This window comes from Netta rufina, assembly GCF_964035555.1.
Source record: "Netta rufina genome assembly, chromosome: 4".
NCBI classification, from domain to species: Eukaryota; Metazoa; Chordata; class Aves; order Anseriformes; family Anatidae; genus Netta; species Netta rufina.
The window spans coordinates 20,431,239-20,449,880 of NC_140127.1; the positions used below are offsets into that span (position 1 = coordinate 20,431,239).

At 38.9% G+C, this 18,642-nt stretch overlaps 1 protein-coding gene across 1 annotated transcript in view; it reads right to left on the minus strand.

Annotated features, from left to right (window-relative positions):
• SNX25 (sorting nexin 25) overlaps positions 1 to 18,642 on the minus strand; it is a 78,008-nt gene that overhangs the window by 24,409 nt on the left and 34,957 nt on the right. Inside the window, exons 6-9 of the mRNA XM_084285453.1 lie at positions 17,670 to 17,740; positions 9,239 to 9,429; positions 2,147 to 2,278; positions 292 to 567 (exon numbers count right to left, since the gene is read on the minus strand). Of these exons, the coding sequence (XP_084141579.1) occupies positions 292 to 567; positions 2,147 to 2,278; positions 9,239 to 9,429; positions 17,670 to 17,740 (670 nt within the window). The remainder of the gene's footprint in view (positions 1 to 291; positions 568 to 2,146; positions 2,279 to 9,238; positions 9,430 to 17,669; positions 17,741 to 18,642) is intronic.

Here is an 18,642-nt window from a genome sequence, read left to right on the forward strand (position 1 = left end):
CTTAGAAGCAAAATGAAACATAAGGAAGACAAAAGGCTTAGAAACATGAAATTATATTTTTAACTAATTTGAAGTTTAAGTAGTCAGCCATTTTGTACCATTTTGTTTCAAATGGACTGGGAACATACCAGGTTTACCTGATGAAACTACAAAAGTGATGGTATTTATAAATACATTAGAAAAAAATAAAAGAATCCCAAAGCTCAAGGACAGAAGGTGCTTCTACACACTTTATGCAGGGTCATCTTCAGATAGTATGAAGCAGTGAAAGAAACTGTCCATGTGACTCACCGCCTCATCTTTGTCCTCAGGAGTCATTTGCAAAGAACTTCTTTCTTCTTCCTTCTTGATCAATCTCTCATATAAATCACTGACAATGAATGAGGGGTAGTATCTGTCCTTTAGAGTTTCATAAACATCTGCCTGAATTCTGTAGAATACTTCAATGCCTTTATTGCCCACTAGACTTTGCTGTATTTCCTTATAAAGTGATTTTTCCACAGGTATTTCTCTGCTTTCCACAAAAAAGTTCTGATAAATTTCACTCACCAGTTGAGGTATTTCAGCCTACAAAGCAAGGAGAGAGAGGAGGGAGAAGAGAGTAATAAATAATGTTAAAAAATACTAGGATGGCTCAGGATGCAGGTGCATAATTTGAAGGATGATCAAGTTAATTTCATGTATGAGCACACATCTGTGAACCTCTCACTGAGATCAAGCGCTCTGCCTGTGCACCTATGCAAAGCAGTCAATTTCACAACACTGATATTTTTTAAGCGCAGAAACAGCTGTGGTCTAAAATTATCAAAGCTTCCACACCCATTGATTTTAGAATTATGTCCCAAATGCATGTATTTAAAAAAATAAAAATAAAAAAAAGTGCTGAAGTGAGAGTCTGGTCACTGTTTTAAGTTCAGATAGTAGAGTTCAGCTGCATCAGCTCTCCTGTCTTCCACTGGATAGAGTCAACTCTCCCAATTTATATGTGACCAATTAGTTCTAGAGAGGGAAGGAAAAAAAAAAAAAAAAAAAAGGAAGAGAGGAAAGTACACCAGAGAGACATTTACCAGAACAGGAGGCCAGGTATTTCCACTGAGCACAGAACAGCACACAAGGTTGAACTTCTCATTAACAAGCAGGAAAGAGAGGAAGTAATGCAGCACAGCCTATGATCATCTCTCTAAATTAGCATCTCTAAACTGACCCAAATTAAAGAAGTTTTAGCCACTCCCTTAGTATAGCAGAATATGCTTGCTCGCCTTTTATTTATTTATTTTTTAAATCAAAGCTGCTTCTGCAGCAGAGGACAATCCTTAAGTTCCACAGTGCAATGTAATTAAGGTATGTTGGAGACTTTCTAAAGCAATGGGAAATCTTGAATAAAGACACTATAAATATTCATCTGAAAATGAGCAGAGGATTCATAGCTGAAAGGTCATAAAATGCTTTATAGCATCTTTTCTAATCACGAGCAGTTTGCAAATCAAAACTCATTTATACAACTCTCTTCGCAGTGCCTAACAAAGCAATTTTATGAACACTTTCTGAGTTGGTTGTTAGTCATTTCCACAGATCCTATTAACGGTTCACTACTCATGCTCTACAATTTGCTGCTTTGGTTACAGGATGTTATTTGTGTTTTCCAGCTGACTAGAATGTTTTTAAATAGGAGAGTAATGAAATGACAATGAATTTAAAAAAAATATCATACTTAATAGTGAAATTCACATTTCAGTTTAGTGTGAATCCTGGAAGTTTTCCCAAAAAAACCCTTCCCAGTGCTAACAAATAGCAAGTCCTCTACATACTTGCTCTGAACCATTGCTCCTGGATAATTCTTGCAATTATATTTCCTATCCCTGTTTCAGGGTTCTCATTCCTACTTTATTTGAGCACAAATTACAAGGTAGTATTTTTTTTTTCTTCCCTTTAGCAGCAGAGTGGCATTACTGGAGTAACTTAGCTATTTGTATCAAAATTGAGCTGGGAGAATTTTTAATTGTCATATTATCTCCAAGCATTAAGAAGCTTAAAAAAAACTAACAAATCAAAGCTACCTAAATTGCCCAGTACCCACCCCATGGTACTGCCATTTTACAAACAAGAAGCTAATGTCCAGGACACGTGGACTTGCAAATTTTCCCACCTTGTTAGCACTCTTCAGGCACTCCACAGACTCCCAAAGACCAATCAAAGCCATCTTGTCCATCCTTTCCATATAGATTCGAAAGTGCTCTCGGTATGAAGGATTGGCCAAAATTTCTTCAAACTGAAGAATCTGAAGAAAAGAAAAACAAGTGTAAAGCCTAGGAAAATACCCGACTGGAACTCAACAGCAACTCTTCATCATTGGTGCACACTACTCAGGCAACAAAACTAAGATTCTGAGGTGAACTTCCCAAGAACTTGAAGTCTTCCCCCTACCTGCCCACAGGTTTTAGCTGTATACACACAGAAAAAAAAAACAGAAAAAGACAACTAAAGTGGTTTGCTCATCTGCTCTGAAAGATTTACATTCTTTCTTTGCTACTTACAAGTCAAAATATCAATTCTGTGGATTTGGAGAAAGGCCAATGTAAGCCACCACCCCTTAATTTTAAGGAAGAACAATGAGCTTTCTTCCCAAACGTGAAGTCAACTCCCCAGTTTTCATGCCTAAAAGCAACACCTATCTCAACCCAATGGGAGGTTTGTACATGCAACAATTCGGTTTCAAAGTGACATTCTTAGGCTAGTCTGTCTTCAGAAGGCCCAGAATAATCCCAAAATGCCTTTTCCTCACATCATTATATGAACAATACTTCAATTACTCACAGACACTAAATCTCAAATTAATGTCTTCTCAAAAACATTTTTTCCAAGATGTTCTTTTAAATTTTGAAAACTCATTTCAAATGTGCAGATGTATTTACCACAGACCCCAGTTTCTCACTGTATTCCTAAAACATTTATGTTCATCAACATTATTTTGAAGTCACATTAAAATATAAAACGTAAAATATGTAACAGACACAGGACAACCCAAGCAGCTCATCTCATTTCTTGGCATCACATTCGACTGGTCAGCTTCTGCATCACACATCCCCTGCAACACAAACCTTTTTCAGATAAAACTATGTTCTTTTTTCCGAGCCCAAAGGCTTTGTTCAATCTTGCATTAGAATTCATACAAGTTAATATTTATAAAATAAATAATTTATGTTTCCAACAAATTCAAACTACTCTGAGTAATTCCTTCATATTACTCTTACCAGTACTTACCATCCCCTATGTACATGCCATCTGTACTTTATACCAGCAATTATTTTACATTTTATTCTAAAATAAAAAAGACTTCTCAAATGTCTATCCCCTATGTCTAATTATTATTTTTTTCCTATGTTGTCAGGAGAATATTTTTTATCTACCTGAATGTTCACATTGCATAAGGTAACACTTTAGATCAACCACAATGTAGATTTAGAGTATTTTGCTTCCAGGGTTAAAAAAAAAAAAAAAAAAAAAGTGTCAACTTGGAAGTTATGCTTTTTATTTCAGCACAGCATCCTGGTGCACTGAGACTCAGCATCTGATCCAGTCTAATAAATGAGATGATAATGTCTTTTCTCAACTTCTGCTAAGAACTTGTGTTAAGGCACAGCATTACTCCTTGACATAACACATCCATTCAGAGGACAGTAAAGGAGTTCTTGCAATTGCTTTGCCTACTACAGTCAGGAATTATTTTAATCCCCTTGTCTCCAAACATAAAGCAAGGTCTAACTCCTTGCCTTTACCTCTCAAGCTTCTTCCCATTTCTTACGGGGAAAATCTCCTCAATTGATGTGCCCACAGAGCACTATGCATTCCAGAAACACATGGACTAAATTCAACTGCACAGACCTTCTACAGTTAGAGAAGTGTTGTTTCTTAAAAACAATATTAAAGAAAAAAAAAAGTGAGTATAAAGAATTTACAAGATAAACGCATCTACCCTGCTACCAGATATGGTTCAACATTTTCTTTCCAAAAGGTATGACTACATTGCAAAGGTCTGAGGTGACATTTAAAGTCATTCATGAAATTAAATTGCCAAAACTGCAACATCCAACATTCCCATGAGGCAGAGGAGCCAAGCTGAAAGAGGGCCAATCTATTTTTTGCTTGATTCAAACAAACAGCAGCACCAGCAGTTTCCACACCACAGGCCATACAGCTTCAAGGTGTATCTCAATTACATTTTGTTACCCTGGCAGCTAGGGTGTTAGGTGGCCAGCTCCATTCAACAGAGTGATGACAGAAATTGAGAAGCCATTATCCCTTTCTCCTCCTCTACTATTCTTGTGAATCCAGGCCTTTCCCTTCTTTGATGAAAACTCCTGAAAACAAAGCATTTCGCCAGCAAAGAGAACAGATCTTCCCATATTGAACAAAATGAATATTTTGCACATCTCATGGCCACCAACCAACCGGCATCTCTTTCTTTGTAAAGAAAAGCTTGTCCCTGAACCCTGGGGCTAATGAATCTTAGCTTCTTGTGACTTTACATTTCACAGTTAAGACATTTTGGTCCTGAACAAGATAAATTCCAAGAGAGATTAAGATATAAATAATTTCTCTAACGTGGGTCTTCCAATAGCTAGTAATGCAATTCAGGCCATGTATCAACATAACTCTCTGGAAAAGCCATGCATTTTCCTAAGCTTAACATCTGAGACCCAAACCACTGATTCAAATTTAAGAAAAATTGTTTGCTGAAGTCAAGCTGCACATTCACGTGCCCAATTACTGATACAAGTCATTTTTTTTAATAAGCCAAGCTAAAGAAGGCTCTTTAAAAACTGTAGCCAGCTATTTTTGGCTGAAACAGCTCCTCCAAATTTTGAGCAGCGTTTAAATAAATTCTGTTGGTCTCAGTTGAAAAGCTCATTTTCATCTTCAAAGTTCCTCAGTGGTAGTCATGTGCCATTCCTCCTCTGCATCCTTCACCATACCAATACCATCTGGACTTGGCTTGCTCTGAGCTTAAGAGCTCTTCAGGTACATGAATAAAACAAACATCTGTCCTTCAGAGTTCACTCCTTGAACATCCTCCCTGAACAACACAGAGACAGATTTGCTGAAACCAGGCTTACTGTAATAACAGAGTATGTCAGTCTGTGAAAAAGAGGAACGTAGAGATGTCAATTCAGACTAGTCTGTGGTTTAGCTGTTTTTGCTGTACATCATTGTACTCTATACTTCGCTCTACAATTACCTTAAAGGAGGCTTAAAGTGATGGCACACGCCATCGCTTTTTGAGTGAGAGGTCACCGTGGTCTCTTCGCCTACATTGGTAGGACCTTGGTATCCCCACAGAGGCTGCCAGCAAGGAGGACAGTTAACAAACAACGCTTCTTAAAAGCATCTGTGAGTAAGTGCTGGGCAGGGAGCAAGGTAAATGCAGCCATCCCTTCCCTACCCCAGGGCTCACTGCACAGGCACCCCATGGTACTGAAAGTGCTGGCACCTAACAGTGCTCTAACTCAATCTTCTGCATAGTTACCTTGCAAACTATTTTAACAAAACATAAAAAAATGCACAGAAGAGCATTTATACATCTTTTTCCCACAGAAATGAAACCTCACAAACTCTTTTTAGGCTTTTGCTTGTTTTAAAGCTAGATTACTCTGCAATTACCAAATAGATTACAAATGTTGGACTACAAACCTTATTAAGAGGTCAGTGATAGCAAAGACAAAAGACTTGTTCAGGTTTGAAGCTGTAAGACATCCTAAGATGCATACGATCAAGGAAGGATTCTGCAGGATAGTCTTCCTTCTCTGATTTAAAGACCAAGATCCCGTGCTACTTTGCTATCCTCAGTGACTGATTTATGACTCGGTATCATCCTGGATTAGAGTACGAAGCATTAAACTATGTTGGCACACGCACGTGCATTAGGGCATGTGTGCACCCTCAAATCTAATAGCCAGTTAGCAGATACAATCTTAGAATTACCAGCCTCAGCAGCAACCCTTTGAGTCCTTTTAACTCAAGAGCAGTTTCTGCGTTGGTGGAAAAACAGCAGCTTTACAGCAGCCACATCCATTCCCTGCTCCAGCAGCAAAGTAACTAACATGCCACAGCTGGTGAAAGGCCTTGCCAAGTACTTGGAATGGGTTAGAAATGTATTTTCCAGCAGGTGTTTTGACCAGCATCCCCAACAAAGCAAACAGAACAATTTTGTTCCTGGACATCTAAAGTACAGAGACTTGGTCTTGGCAGCTCCCTCAAGTCTTTCACTGGCTGGACAGTCACAACACCTCTCTGGAGATGAACATAAACCAACTATTTAATTTGGAAGGGCTCATTTATGCACCAGTTATGGCACAGATGCAGTGTACCATATTCCTGTGCAACAGACCGCGTTCCCATTCACTACAACCACATTTGCATATGAGTAACTCTAGCAGCTGATAACTGCTCCACAGAGTCGGATCAGGGGAATTCTGCTTCACATCGCAGTGAAAATCTGATCAATCACCAGTTAAGTCAGCATTTGTCCAAGGACTGTGGTGGCAGCAGGCTCTTCTGCAGGAGTTTCAGCCTAGTCCTTGACGGCAGAGTTAGGAACACAGACTGCCTCTGCCTCAGAAAGCTTTCATATGGTTTCTGGGTGGAATTTTCCTCGCTATTTCACAGCTAGTCAAGGATCAGATCGCTCAGAGCTCCTTTTACCACTGATGGTTCACAGAATGGCTACACTAAGGAGATACTGCAGCTCCACACATTGAGCATCACAGATGCTGTGATTTGGATGTTGTACAGAACACAACAGACCAAACAAATCATTTGCTAAATGAACACAGACAAGAAGAACTCAATTAACTTACTGCAGTACTGTGCAGGTACAGTTTCCAAGAAAAAGAACTAAAACTGCACTGACCAGGAGCAGATTAGAAGAGATGATTTATATTTTACACTAATTAAAACTGCATTTTTTTCTGGAAGCAAATCTGACACCCAGGGCAGAGTATAAATCAGTATCAGAGCTAATGACGGAAATCAGATTCAGATGGTAGCTGGGTTTGTTTGTGTTTTTTTTTTGTTTGTTTGTTTGTTTTGTTAACATTTGGTTATAATTTACACATTAAGGATAACGAGCTAATTGAAACACGCAAAATCTGTGCAATCCCAAGACTTTTACATACTTATCGAAGAGAAAACCAACACTGTTTTTCAATTACCTTTTGCTGTAAAAGGAATTAAAAAAATATTTCAAATCACATCTTTTTTGTTTCTTTAATCTGTAACTGGAGAACGCTGACAGCTCCAAATAATCCATCTCCAAATTTAAGACCACAATGAGAACACACATTAAAGACTTACCAGCAATGCTATTACTGCCCTGCAACCACAAGGGGAAGCTTTCCGTAGGATGCAGAAATGCAACCAAAACACACGGTTAGGCCACTAGTCCATTTGTCCTTTGCTCAATTAGTACCAAAAATTCCCCAAAGTTACTAATGCATTCAAACTTCTGTACAACACTTCGATAAAATAATAATCCAAACCCACTATCAGTAAATGCCTGTTTCTGACCTATTTCATATACGTTAAAAAAAGGCAAACTTGCAGTTTCTGCTGCACAAGCTGGCTACTCTGCAGGTTAAGCACTGGCCTAACAGCAAGCTGGCACACCCAGACTCCAAAGAGCAGTGATTGTCCTCCAGCAGCAGCATATCCACATTAGCTTATCTCCTAAAACCTTTTTGCTGTGAAAAGCCCAAGTATTTGATCAATACTGCCCACGTAGAAGGGGTCAGCATCAAAAGTATCACTGGCAGCCTTGAAGAGCTCAGACAGCAGCTGCTGGAAAACAGGCAGTGGATTGGAAGAAATGACAGTGGAGAAAGCCTCCCTTCCACAGCCAAGCCCTGGGCTTTCCTCTGTGCTCAGAGAAGACCATTGTGGCCTCTGTCTCTCAACCAGCCACCTTGAGCCTCTTTCCTCATCCCACAGAGTTGGGAATAAAAGAATAAAGAAGCAAATTCCCTATTTACTACTTTGGGAGGTTCTAGGGTTTCTTTATAGAAACACATCCAAACCTTAGAGCAGCACTAGATCCAGATCCCATAATTTCCACCACCAGTACAGTGAACGCCCCTACTCAATGCAGCTTTATTACCCAACCCTGAACAATCGTTTGTCACCATATATCTACCCTGGAAGGTACGTAACATCTCAGCAGGCACTGAAAGGTGTCTACACGGTAGCATAAGCAGCCCATGCAGTTCTGCCACATGCTTCTCTTTGTCCTTTTCTCATTGGCACTACTGGCTACATTCAACTTGAGGAAACAGATCCAGGCTGCCTCGGCACAATGTATGGCATGCCATCTGAGGTCGTGCTTTAAGGACAAATGAAAGGGGGAGGGAGCAGGGAAACAGCTCTCTTTCAGGTCACACAACAAAAAGAACATAAATATTGAGAAACACAAGAAAAAGTACAGAGATGTGTGCCACTAAGTTACAATTATTATAAGGATGTAACAAAACTGAAAGATCCCTACATAAAGAAATAACTTTTTTTTTTCTACCTATACAAAAAAGATAAAATCTTCTAATTGGAATACACAAATTGCTGTGCTTTGCCCAAAGGGGACAGAGTAAATTACACAAGGAAGCAACTAAACGAAGTTTAGCACGGACAATTAGCCATGATTTTATTTTTGTAGCTGCTGACTAATACAACAGCAGTTATGTTTTTTTCAATCCCAGAGTAGAGCGATGTGGAGAATCAGCATTCAGTCAACAGCTCTAACAGAGCTGTTCTGCAGCGACTGCCCTTAATTTTGCCAGTTGCCTTCCAGAAGTAAGTGTTTGCTTTTGAGTAACTCAGTATTACAAAACCTACAGGTATTTCCTACAGTAAATACAAGGAGGCAAAGAAACATTGCACATATGTCGGCAATCTTTTTAGAAAGAAAGTTGCTACCCTGACCTTATCAACTCCCTGTGTGCAATATGCCTGCAAAATTACACACGCTTATAAGCCACCCAATCCTTTGTGAAGTTCCACATTTAGCAATATTCCACCCCGAACTATCAGTAGTCTTCCCAGGCTCTACAGTGTTTATTTCCCAAGATAAATAAAATATGCAGCAATTAATTTACACTTGGCTCCAGGGGGAAAGGAGGTTAATGACGGTGGGGTTAATACAAACTAACATGTTTACAATGACCTTCAGACAACATAAATGTTATTCAGTTCATACCTTTTGACTCTGAGGGGCACCACCTTCATCAGAAACGCCATCTTCCTGTTGATCATAAGCAGGCCCTCCCAGGAGCCTTATTCTCTTCTCACATTGCTTCTTTGCCACTGTCAGCTGATTAATATACCTCTTCATGTTGCGAGCTCTCAGCAGGTCAGCTTTCATTGCTGCAGTTTCTTTTCCTTTTGAATCTGAGAATACAGCAAACCAAAGACCATCTTTTGTAACAAAAACATCTTCTTACCAACGCCTCTGCGACCTGCCTGATCACTGCATTTGTCATTCAGGAATCAACTGTGCACGTGAGTACAGATGTTGTAAAGTCTGTGTTTGAAACGATGATGATTTTGAAATATTCTCCTGTGATACCTCAAGCGCTTATATAAAACAGTTCAGGAAAAAATCCATATTCAAATGTCCATTGAATGCTGATTCCCCTCCAGCTCTCTTGCCATAGCTTGTTACAAGACACAGATCTAAAAGTTACTACAGGTTGTAATTGCATTAGGATGTTACCTGCAGCCATAGTGGAGCTGATAGTTTACGTACCTCACTGAATGAACATAACATTGACTACTTAAAGTCATTAGAGACTGGACTCAGTCTGCTCCAGCCCAGCATTTCATATTCCCATGCACCTGATTTGTAAATCTGAATTTCTTGAGCTTGATGCGAACAGTACAACAACCAAACTCTCCCTCAGGTAACATCTACTGAAGCCCAATCAAAATAGTGAGATGGCTAAGAAAAATCGTACCACGCCACAGCAAGACTGAACGATAATGTGAAGTAGTAAAGTACATGAGAAAGACAGCTGAATAAGACTTGGTAATAAAAGGTATGATGATTGTATACTCTACATTCCAGCTTCGTTAGTTATTCAATAGGGCCTTAAAAAAAAATAAAGGAGTAGATAAAGCAGATAAAATCCTAGTATGTTGAAATCATGCCTGTTTTGTATCTGCAGTGTGAAATTGATTCATGTTTCTACACTAATTTTATTATACTTTTGTTCAATGAAAAAAATCCCACTTTTGCAGACTGCAACTAGAGCTCTGTAGCAAAGTACCTGGCTTGTACTCAGTGCAGGATTAATTGACTGCTCAGAGATAAATGATAGAGATCTATTCTACGTTTTAAAACACCAAGCACCAGTAAAACAATGGGGATGAAAACAGCATTCCATTTCCAGGACACTTGCTGGAAAAGAACAACTGTGCAGCTAGGTTTGTGAATGCATACATAGCAAAAGGAAATCTCTTTGGTATGACTTCAAACAGGTATTTGCAATACATTTCTAATACACTGAGGTATCTTTCAAGATTCTTTGCAACCTTTTATTTTCCCCTTGAAGCCATATATAAATACTGCATGTGACTCAAATTTTTTCACTCATATACTGAAGGACAACTCAAGGTATATGGAGCTTCCTGAATGTAATATGAACACAGATATCCTCCCAAAACCTTTTAATGTATTTTTAATCTTACTTTATTCGCTGCATGTATTTGTGTATGTTGGTATGGAAGCTTCCTGATTCAAGGACTGTTAGTGTTTTATTGGATAAGTATCATTTGCATCTGAGCTGCCATGTAATAGTGAACTACAGAGATAATATTCACTGAAGCAAAAGATAAAATGAGTTTACCGTGAAAAAAAATAAGCCATCTGTTTTCCTGGCATGTTATCTCCACAGGGAAGTCAATAGAGCATTTAATTTAGTGTTTCAGTTCCCTGACCAGAGGTACCAGTATTACTGAGAGAAAAGGAAAGGCAGGGAAACAAAAGGCAGGGAAAGACTGTAATTACAAAACAGCTCTCCCCCTCAATGTAAAGTATTGAAGATTAATACAAATACGTGAACAGCAGTTTAGAGTAGAAGATGAAGATCAAACACTTCCCCTCCTGTACCTGACTCCAAGGTGGTTTCCGTAAGTTCACACTTCTCAGAATAGGTTAAATACTTTGGGTTCAAAACACATTCATACAGACAAGTGTAGATCTGACACCAAAACACTTTGCCCAGATCTGTCTCACCTCTCCTTGCAGCTATGATGCCGATACGGTACATACACCCACACACTCGTCTCCTCTGTCTGAGCTGGGCTAATACATCTTGCTCCCTTATTCCTCTGCAGCCATAGCTATTACTCCGCAGAGCTGACTGATTGCTGGGGCTTGAAAACCCACACTTTCCAAAGGTTTGGAGTTGTAAATAAATAAATAAATAAATAATAAAACATGCAGAAGTCATCGTGTCTACTTCACTTTAAGTCTTATCATCCTGTGATTGCAGAAGGTGTCCAGGAAAGATTAACAAGCCCTACGCCCCAACTGCTTCCTGTGATTAATTACTTTCTTCGCAAAGATCCTTGAAAAACATCTTTACACCCATAAAGAGCCACTCCACATCAGAAACACGTGGGGCAGAGAGATGAAGATCGCTCTGTCAGCCTGTTCCTGCGCCAGGAACAAAGGGGACTGCCTGGTCACCACAAAAGCCTGGCAGTGAAGTCCCTTCGCAAATAAAAACCAGGAGGCTCATGAGTGGCATTCCTGCCAATACTGTGCTAACATGCTGCAGAACAAGAGAGACGGGCTGGATGCACAATAAACACTGAACATGACTTCCCTGTTCCACAGCAGGAAAATAAGCTAGCAGAAATCAGAAGGCACAGTTTCGTGTAAGCTGGGGAAGGCCAGGAACATCATTGCTCATCTTTTGGTCTTTCAAGGTTTTTGAAAATTCTCCGATTTTCATATCTAAACTGTTGTGTTTTGTTTTGTTTTTGTTTTTTTCATATTAAGCCCTACCAAAATGCATTTTAAGCTATGAAGCCAACTTTATTTTTAATGTATTCTTTCCTGACCCCATCACCAAAGTACTGAAGTACAAATAAGACCCTTTTTGCCATTTCTGAGAATCAGTATATAAGCTGTTCTCTACATTCACGTACCATTGCATAAGCCAAATAAAACCGGAATGTTACAGAAGAGGCTTGCATTTACTTGCATACCCTTCAGTAAACACCAACAAAGGAAAGAGGAACAGCTACATACTACTAAGACAGACACTGTTCCATCACTGTGTAAAGATAGGAAATGCATCCTTTGAACACATATTTTTTTAACCACACTTTACAGCTTTTGGATAGGCCATTTTTCAGTATTTCACTGAGGGCCTTCCTTTCAGAAGCACAACCTGCAAAGAACAAGAAGCAAGGTTCATATTCTTCCTCCCTGTATAATTCAGCTGACACTGGAAAATATTAAAAATACAAATGGTCCAAGGTTCAGACTCCTTCCAGTAAGTTTAGGTCTCTCCTGTACGTGGGGGCCCAGAACTGGACAAAGGTACTCTAGGTGCAGCCTCACCAGTGCTGAGTAGAGGATTTGCTCCACATGTACATGCAAGCACAACTGCAGCTCTTTCAACACTGCCAACACGCTATGCAAAAATAATTGTGTATGCATGTTTATTCTTGTGTGGAGGATGGGGGTGGTGGGAAGTCATCTAGGTTTGTCATAATTAAGTTGGATGGCACCTGTAATGAACTGGAATGTGGAAGTATCCATTTTACTTCATTCTAAATTATCACCTTGACAAAACCCACACATCACAACCCACTCAACAAAGTTAGTTTGGAATCTGAGTTTCTAAAAGAAAAGTCTCTTTCTACAGCTGATCTTTCAGAGCTACAGTTCACAAAAAGTCTACCCCCAGACAGCTCTGTTTCTGTACAGGTCTTCAGCTCCACTTACAGAAGCAAATATCTAGATGTATAGTGGGAATGCTCAGCAGGAGAAATCTACTATAACACAGCAGACTTCTTCCTACAGGAATGGCCGCTTATTCAATCTGTCTCACAACCCCTGCTTGAAAAGGAACAATTTTCTCAACAGGAATGTCCTGTGGTCAATTACAGTGTGGTGCCTAAAAAACAGTTCTATCCCATCATCCAAGGATGGTTGCTGCTCATGCTGTCACGTAAAAAGTGGAGGGCAAAGAAAAGTAGAGGGTAAGTCAAATAACTCCACTCAGTGTTGGCAACAGTCTGGTGTGATGTTTGCTTGGTTTTGGCCTAAGACAAGTACATGACTTTAAGAGGTTTTGTCTGGTTTCTGTTTTTGTGTTGTTATTGCTACTGTTTTAAAAAGCATCTAGTGAAAAGGGGTCCCTGTAGGATCCTGTAATACAGCATCAGTGAGAGAAGAAACAAAGATCCGTCTGCTGAACATTAGAACTAGTGTAATTACATTACAACAAACATCAAACTACTGCAGCAACTTATTTTTGTAGTTAATTCATGATTGTTATTGAAACTTTTTCTTTTGAAAAATTAAGAGCTGGTCTACATTTCAGAAGCTCAAGCCCTCTCCTGCTCATGCCACAATTGCCTACAGATTGATCCTCTTAAAAAAAAACAGCGTTACTAGAATACGGTAAAAGAATTTTCAGATAAGCATTTGTAGTATTTCGTAACATTAAAGATGCAGCTTTTAAAAAAAAAAAAAAAATCCTAAAATTTAGCTCAAATTTGATTTGGTACTTCCAAGAGATCAATCCTTATCAAAAGACAAGGTGAAGAGAGGGCTGAGTTTTTGTTTTTCAGAAGCTATTTTTCTTCCAACCAGAGCACAGTCGGATTGTACAAAAGAGCACAGTCCAAAAATATCACTAGGAAGAAACAAGGATGAGTGAAAAGCAAGCCTCCTCCTCCAGTCACTGCTGGAATGACCCTGACAGTTTTAGAAGAAGGTATGTAGAAGGTCAGTTAGAAGAAATAAAGCAGATGCCTGTATGCTAAAAGATTCAGCAGTTTTGGGTAAGTGTAAATGAGGGAGGTAGTGCAGTGCCAGCATGCAAGATAACAGCTTCTATTTACAGTGGCCTGCACAACTCCAAAAATAAACTGTCAACACCTCTGCAAACATTAATGCTACACGTGGTTTCTTATCATTTGGCTTTAGCAATGACCAAAAGCAATTCTCATGGACACAGAAGTTATATCATCCATCCACAACAGGCATCATAGTCATAACCCCTCACATTATTTTGTCTCAACCTTTTAAGACATTTGACTCTCTCAGGGAGTCAAATGCAAAACTTACTGCTTAAAATGAATCAGATGCTTTTGTACGTTTTCCTTTGCTCTTCTAGGCTCACATGCCAGAAGATTCAAGAGATAGAAATCTGAAAAGAAAAAAGACCCTATAATATGCCATTTTTCACTAGAAAGTTTAATACAATGATGTTCAGAAGTACTCTAAAGGACTTTTTGCTCATATTAGAGGGCTTTAACAGCTTTAACAGTCTGTAATCCAGCCCTCAGGCTACTCACCCTTAAATAATATACAGCTGATCTTTTTTATAAACTAATTTTTTTTTGGCCAGTTTCAAGAGACTTAACTATGTCTCCTCACTCAAGATCATGGGTACACACTACTGCTCAGGCACACTTGCTAGTCATGCACTTGCACAGCATCAGCTTTATTTGGATAGTAGCTAAGCACTCACTGCTGCAGAGTACTGGCTGCTCATGCTACACTACCTGCTTCACATGGTTGTTGCTGTACCTTTTCCTATGAAAAGCACTGCCCCAGGAAAGTCCCCTGCCTCAAACTGATGGCAGTCAAGGCAATGTTTGTGTACATATTATGCTATACTTGCTCTACTCTTGCACTCTGACACAGGATAGCAGGCTGGGCAGAGCCTGTTGTGGAGTGGAGGTCAACACCCAGGCTACACTCTCACAACACAATTTTGCCATCAGCAAATGGGAATAGACTGTAAGACTATCTATCACCAGGATGGAATCAAAGCCAAGAGATGTCCATGACACGAAAGGCTGATTTACTAGTAGGAAAGGGGAGATGCTCATACACTGACCACCCACACTTACACAATTTACACATATTCAGCAGGTATCGAGGGAACAGATTTTTAAAAAGGAAAATGGGACTGTGCAAACACTTTCATTTTGCATAAAGCTTCTGTTTAGTTATTCACCATGAAACCTAGCTGTTGCAGGATAGTGGTATGATGTGGCATTAAGAAAGGCAAATACAAAATGGTGACATTATTTATGTGGTGGTGTATTCTAGAAGCGTTCAAACATCTTTTGTAATCCGCACAGAGGTGTGTTAGCTCTCTGTATGTGTATTTTTATTTTCAAGGAAGGCAGCACAGCTTTTTTTTTCCTTAAACTTTTCTTCCTAAAATTCAGATTCATTATCACATCAGGAAAAATGTTCCTACCTCCTTCAAGAAAAAACAAGACACAAAAACCCTTCAGGATTAGATTTTAGCCTGCTACAGATTGATGGTTCCTCTTAAAGTTTACTATACAGAAACTGAGACTAAAAATTTTGGTAGATGAAAGCCCTAGTGGAGAAACTGAAAGATGAGAAATCTGCCTTAAATGCGTGTGAATTATAATAGGACTGTATTGTAGGGCACTGCTGAACATAATGTTCAACATATATCAAACAAAACAGATCACCACTTTCTTCAGGCACACTATTTATAGAAAGGTTCTTTTGGAAGGGACCTTCAAAGACCATTGAGTCCAACTGCCTGACCACTTCAGGGCTAACCAAAAGTTAAAGAATATTATTAAGGGCATTATCCACATGCCTTCTGAACACTGACAAGGCATGGAGCATCAACCACCTCACTAGGAAGCTTGTTCCACTGTTTAACCACCCCCACAGTAGAGAAATTTTTCCTAATATCTCACAGTCTAATATCCAGTGTTGAATAATTATTAGGTCTTTAATAAATAAAATGACTAACCTCTATAGCCCCGCTAGCTAAAACAGCCAGCAGCAGTCATCTGTCATCAGCTGAGCTCTTAAATCACATACAAGTTTGCCACAGGACTAAACTATAATGAAAGTCAATGCCCAAACACAACACTTCAGTGCATCAGCTACTGAAATTTTACCTGTACTAAAAAAAGAAAAAATCCAAAAGAAAATTCAAGAGGCCATAAAAATGCAGAACCATCTTCACCACAGAATAAAAGAAACTAGGTCTACTCTAGCAGAATGAATAGCACTAGCCTTTTCATATCCATCCTGGAGAGTCAGGCACTTGTAGCTTCAGAAAAACCTCTTCTGTTCACAGTTTAGAACAGTGGATAGTTGAGTGGATAAACTCCAGTGAGACAGAGAAGAGCATCAGTAATTAATTGTAGGAACCTAAACTGCATAAAAATATTCCCTAAATCAATTCTTGTCACAACAAAGACTAATGATAGCACAAATGGAAATATAGGCTTAGCAAGATTGATTGCTTTTGTTAACTCTACTCAGTTAACTTCCATTTCATTTTATTATTTTATGAAGCCAACTTTCCATTAAATTAACTTTCATCTAAAAAACGTCAGTATTTCTCTTTCTGTAATGTACGCTTGAGCAAAAACTGTTTACTTTCACCTCAGTTTGGCAAGCCAATATATCCTAAAGGAACATACATCTAGTTCTATTTTAGGATGTACAAGAAACATGTATCAGCATTGACAAACCCTGTACTTTCAGAAATTTAAGCACCAAAATAAAGTACCAAACTCTTCAGACTGAAAATTAGTGTGCCCCCCACCAATAAGGGGTGCTTATTTTCTCTGTTTCAGCATTTTTTATTACACCTGAATCACTTCCAAAAGTGTGACACAAAGAACTAAAAGCAAGACCTTTTAGACGTGTTTACAAGCAAATCAACTTATATTGACCATTGCTTTTTATAATGGTTTTGTATACCTTAAATTATCTGCCCAAGCAAAAATTTGGTTTGATACTTTTGCCATCAATATAATCTGTTGAAAACATACCACAGTTCCGATACATTGTGAGAAATATATCACAAAAATGAGTATATAAACTAAACGTAAGTACAAATGTAAAATGCAAGTGCTTGTGTATTTCAAAAGGCAGCAGTTGCCAAAATAGTGCAGAAGGATTTAAGAGCACTCTGTGTTACAACACAAAAACATAATACAAGGAAGAGTCAAAATAAAGTCTGACTGACAATTATGCTGCATCATTCCTTATTCTGTGTTTTGAAAGGAGAATAGACAGACTTCAGAAAATGAATTGTATTAAAAAGAAAGATTCTTAGCATAAGAATCTGCAGTGCCAGAAATCCAAGATGCAGAATGTTCTGAAAATAAAAGCATCACATATGACCTTTCGATTCAATCCATCAGCTTAGCTGAAGGTAGTGGTGGGAGGGGTGGGGGAAAAATACTTACACCACAGGAGTGTGGAGAAGAATCAGACAAATGAAACAGAACTGAAATACTAAAAGCATAGCATTCTTCAAATCTGTCCCAAAATCCCCCACAAACTGATTGCATATGTATTTCTGGAGTTCAAATAGATTTCCAAAATGAAAACAACAGATGTGACCAGTACCAAAATGGATTCTTACCTTTCTGCTTCTTCACTTGGGGAAAATTGCTGATTGTGGTTGCCTGAACTATTTCCACTACAATCTGATACCTAGTTTTAAAAACAGTAGGGGATAAGGGCACAGGAGGAAGAGAGAAGAAAAAAAAAGAAAACATCCTGTTAATATTTTATTAATTTATTTATTTTTACAATGTGTTCTTCAAAGTACAGCATACTTAAGAATCCATAAAATACAAAACACCTCATCTGGAAACTGAGCCATTTCGCAGTACATATGCAGTCGAGAAGCAGTGCACACAGAGTAGAGCAGGGAAAAAGCTTGTCTTGAATGGAAAACTTCTAGCTAATAATAATAGTGCCCCCTTCTCTTAACTGCTGCCACAGTACAGCTAATACCATTCAGCGAACACAACGTGAAGGCATGCTCCTGAACACAAGAAGTAAATCTAAATGTCCTGTAGGAAACTAGGATGGGGATTCAGTTCAAGACCAACGAGCTGTCTGTTAAGGTCCCACCTAACACATGCAATGAACACATGGCACAAATCTGACTTTGGGTCGCCAGACCACCACCCTCTCTCCCTGCAGGTTTGCTCTGAATATCTAGCTGCCACTCACCCCACGATGCTGGGTGAGTAAACAGCTTTGGAGTTTTTAAATGTCATGGGTTAATTTTACTTTCAAAAAGTGAGCAGTATATGACAAACTCGACCAGTCACAGGCCCACGTGCACATTACTGCTAACTTCCCACTCTGATCTCCTCCTTCTGTTCTTTGTCTTGTTCATTTCTTTCCCTCATATCTTGAGTAAAAGATGATGTGCTACACCAGAGATAATGGTCTCTTGCCATGAATCATATAGCGACCTTTGGCTGCTATACTAATAAATAACTGATAAAATATATAATGCTGAAATTTAAAGCAGAATGAAAACTATCTACTAGTTATTTCCTTATTGCTATTTACTCTGTGATGTTAACTCATCAAGTCTC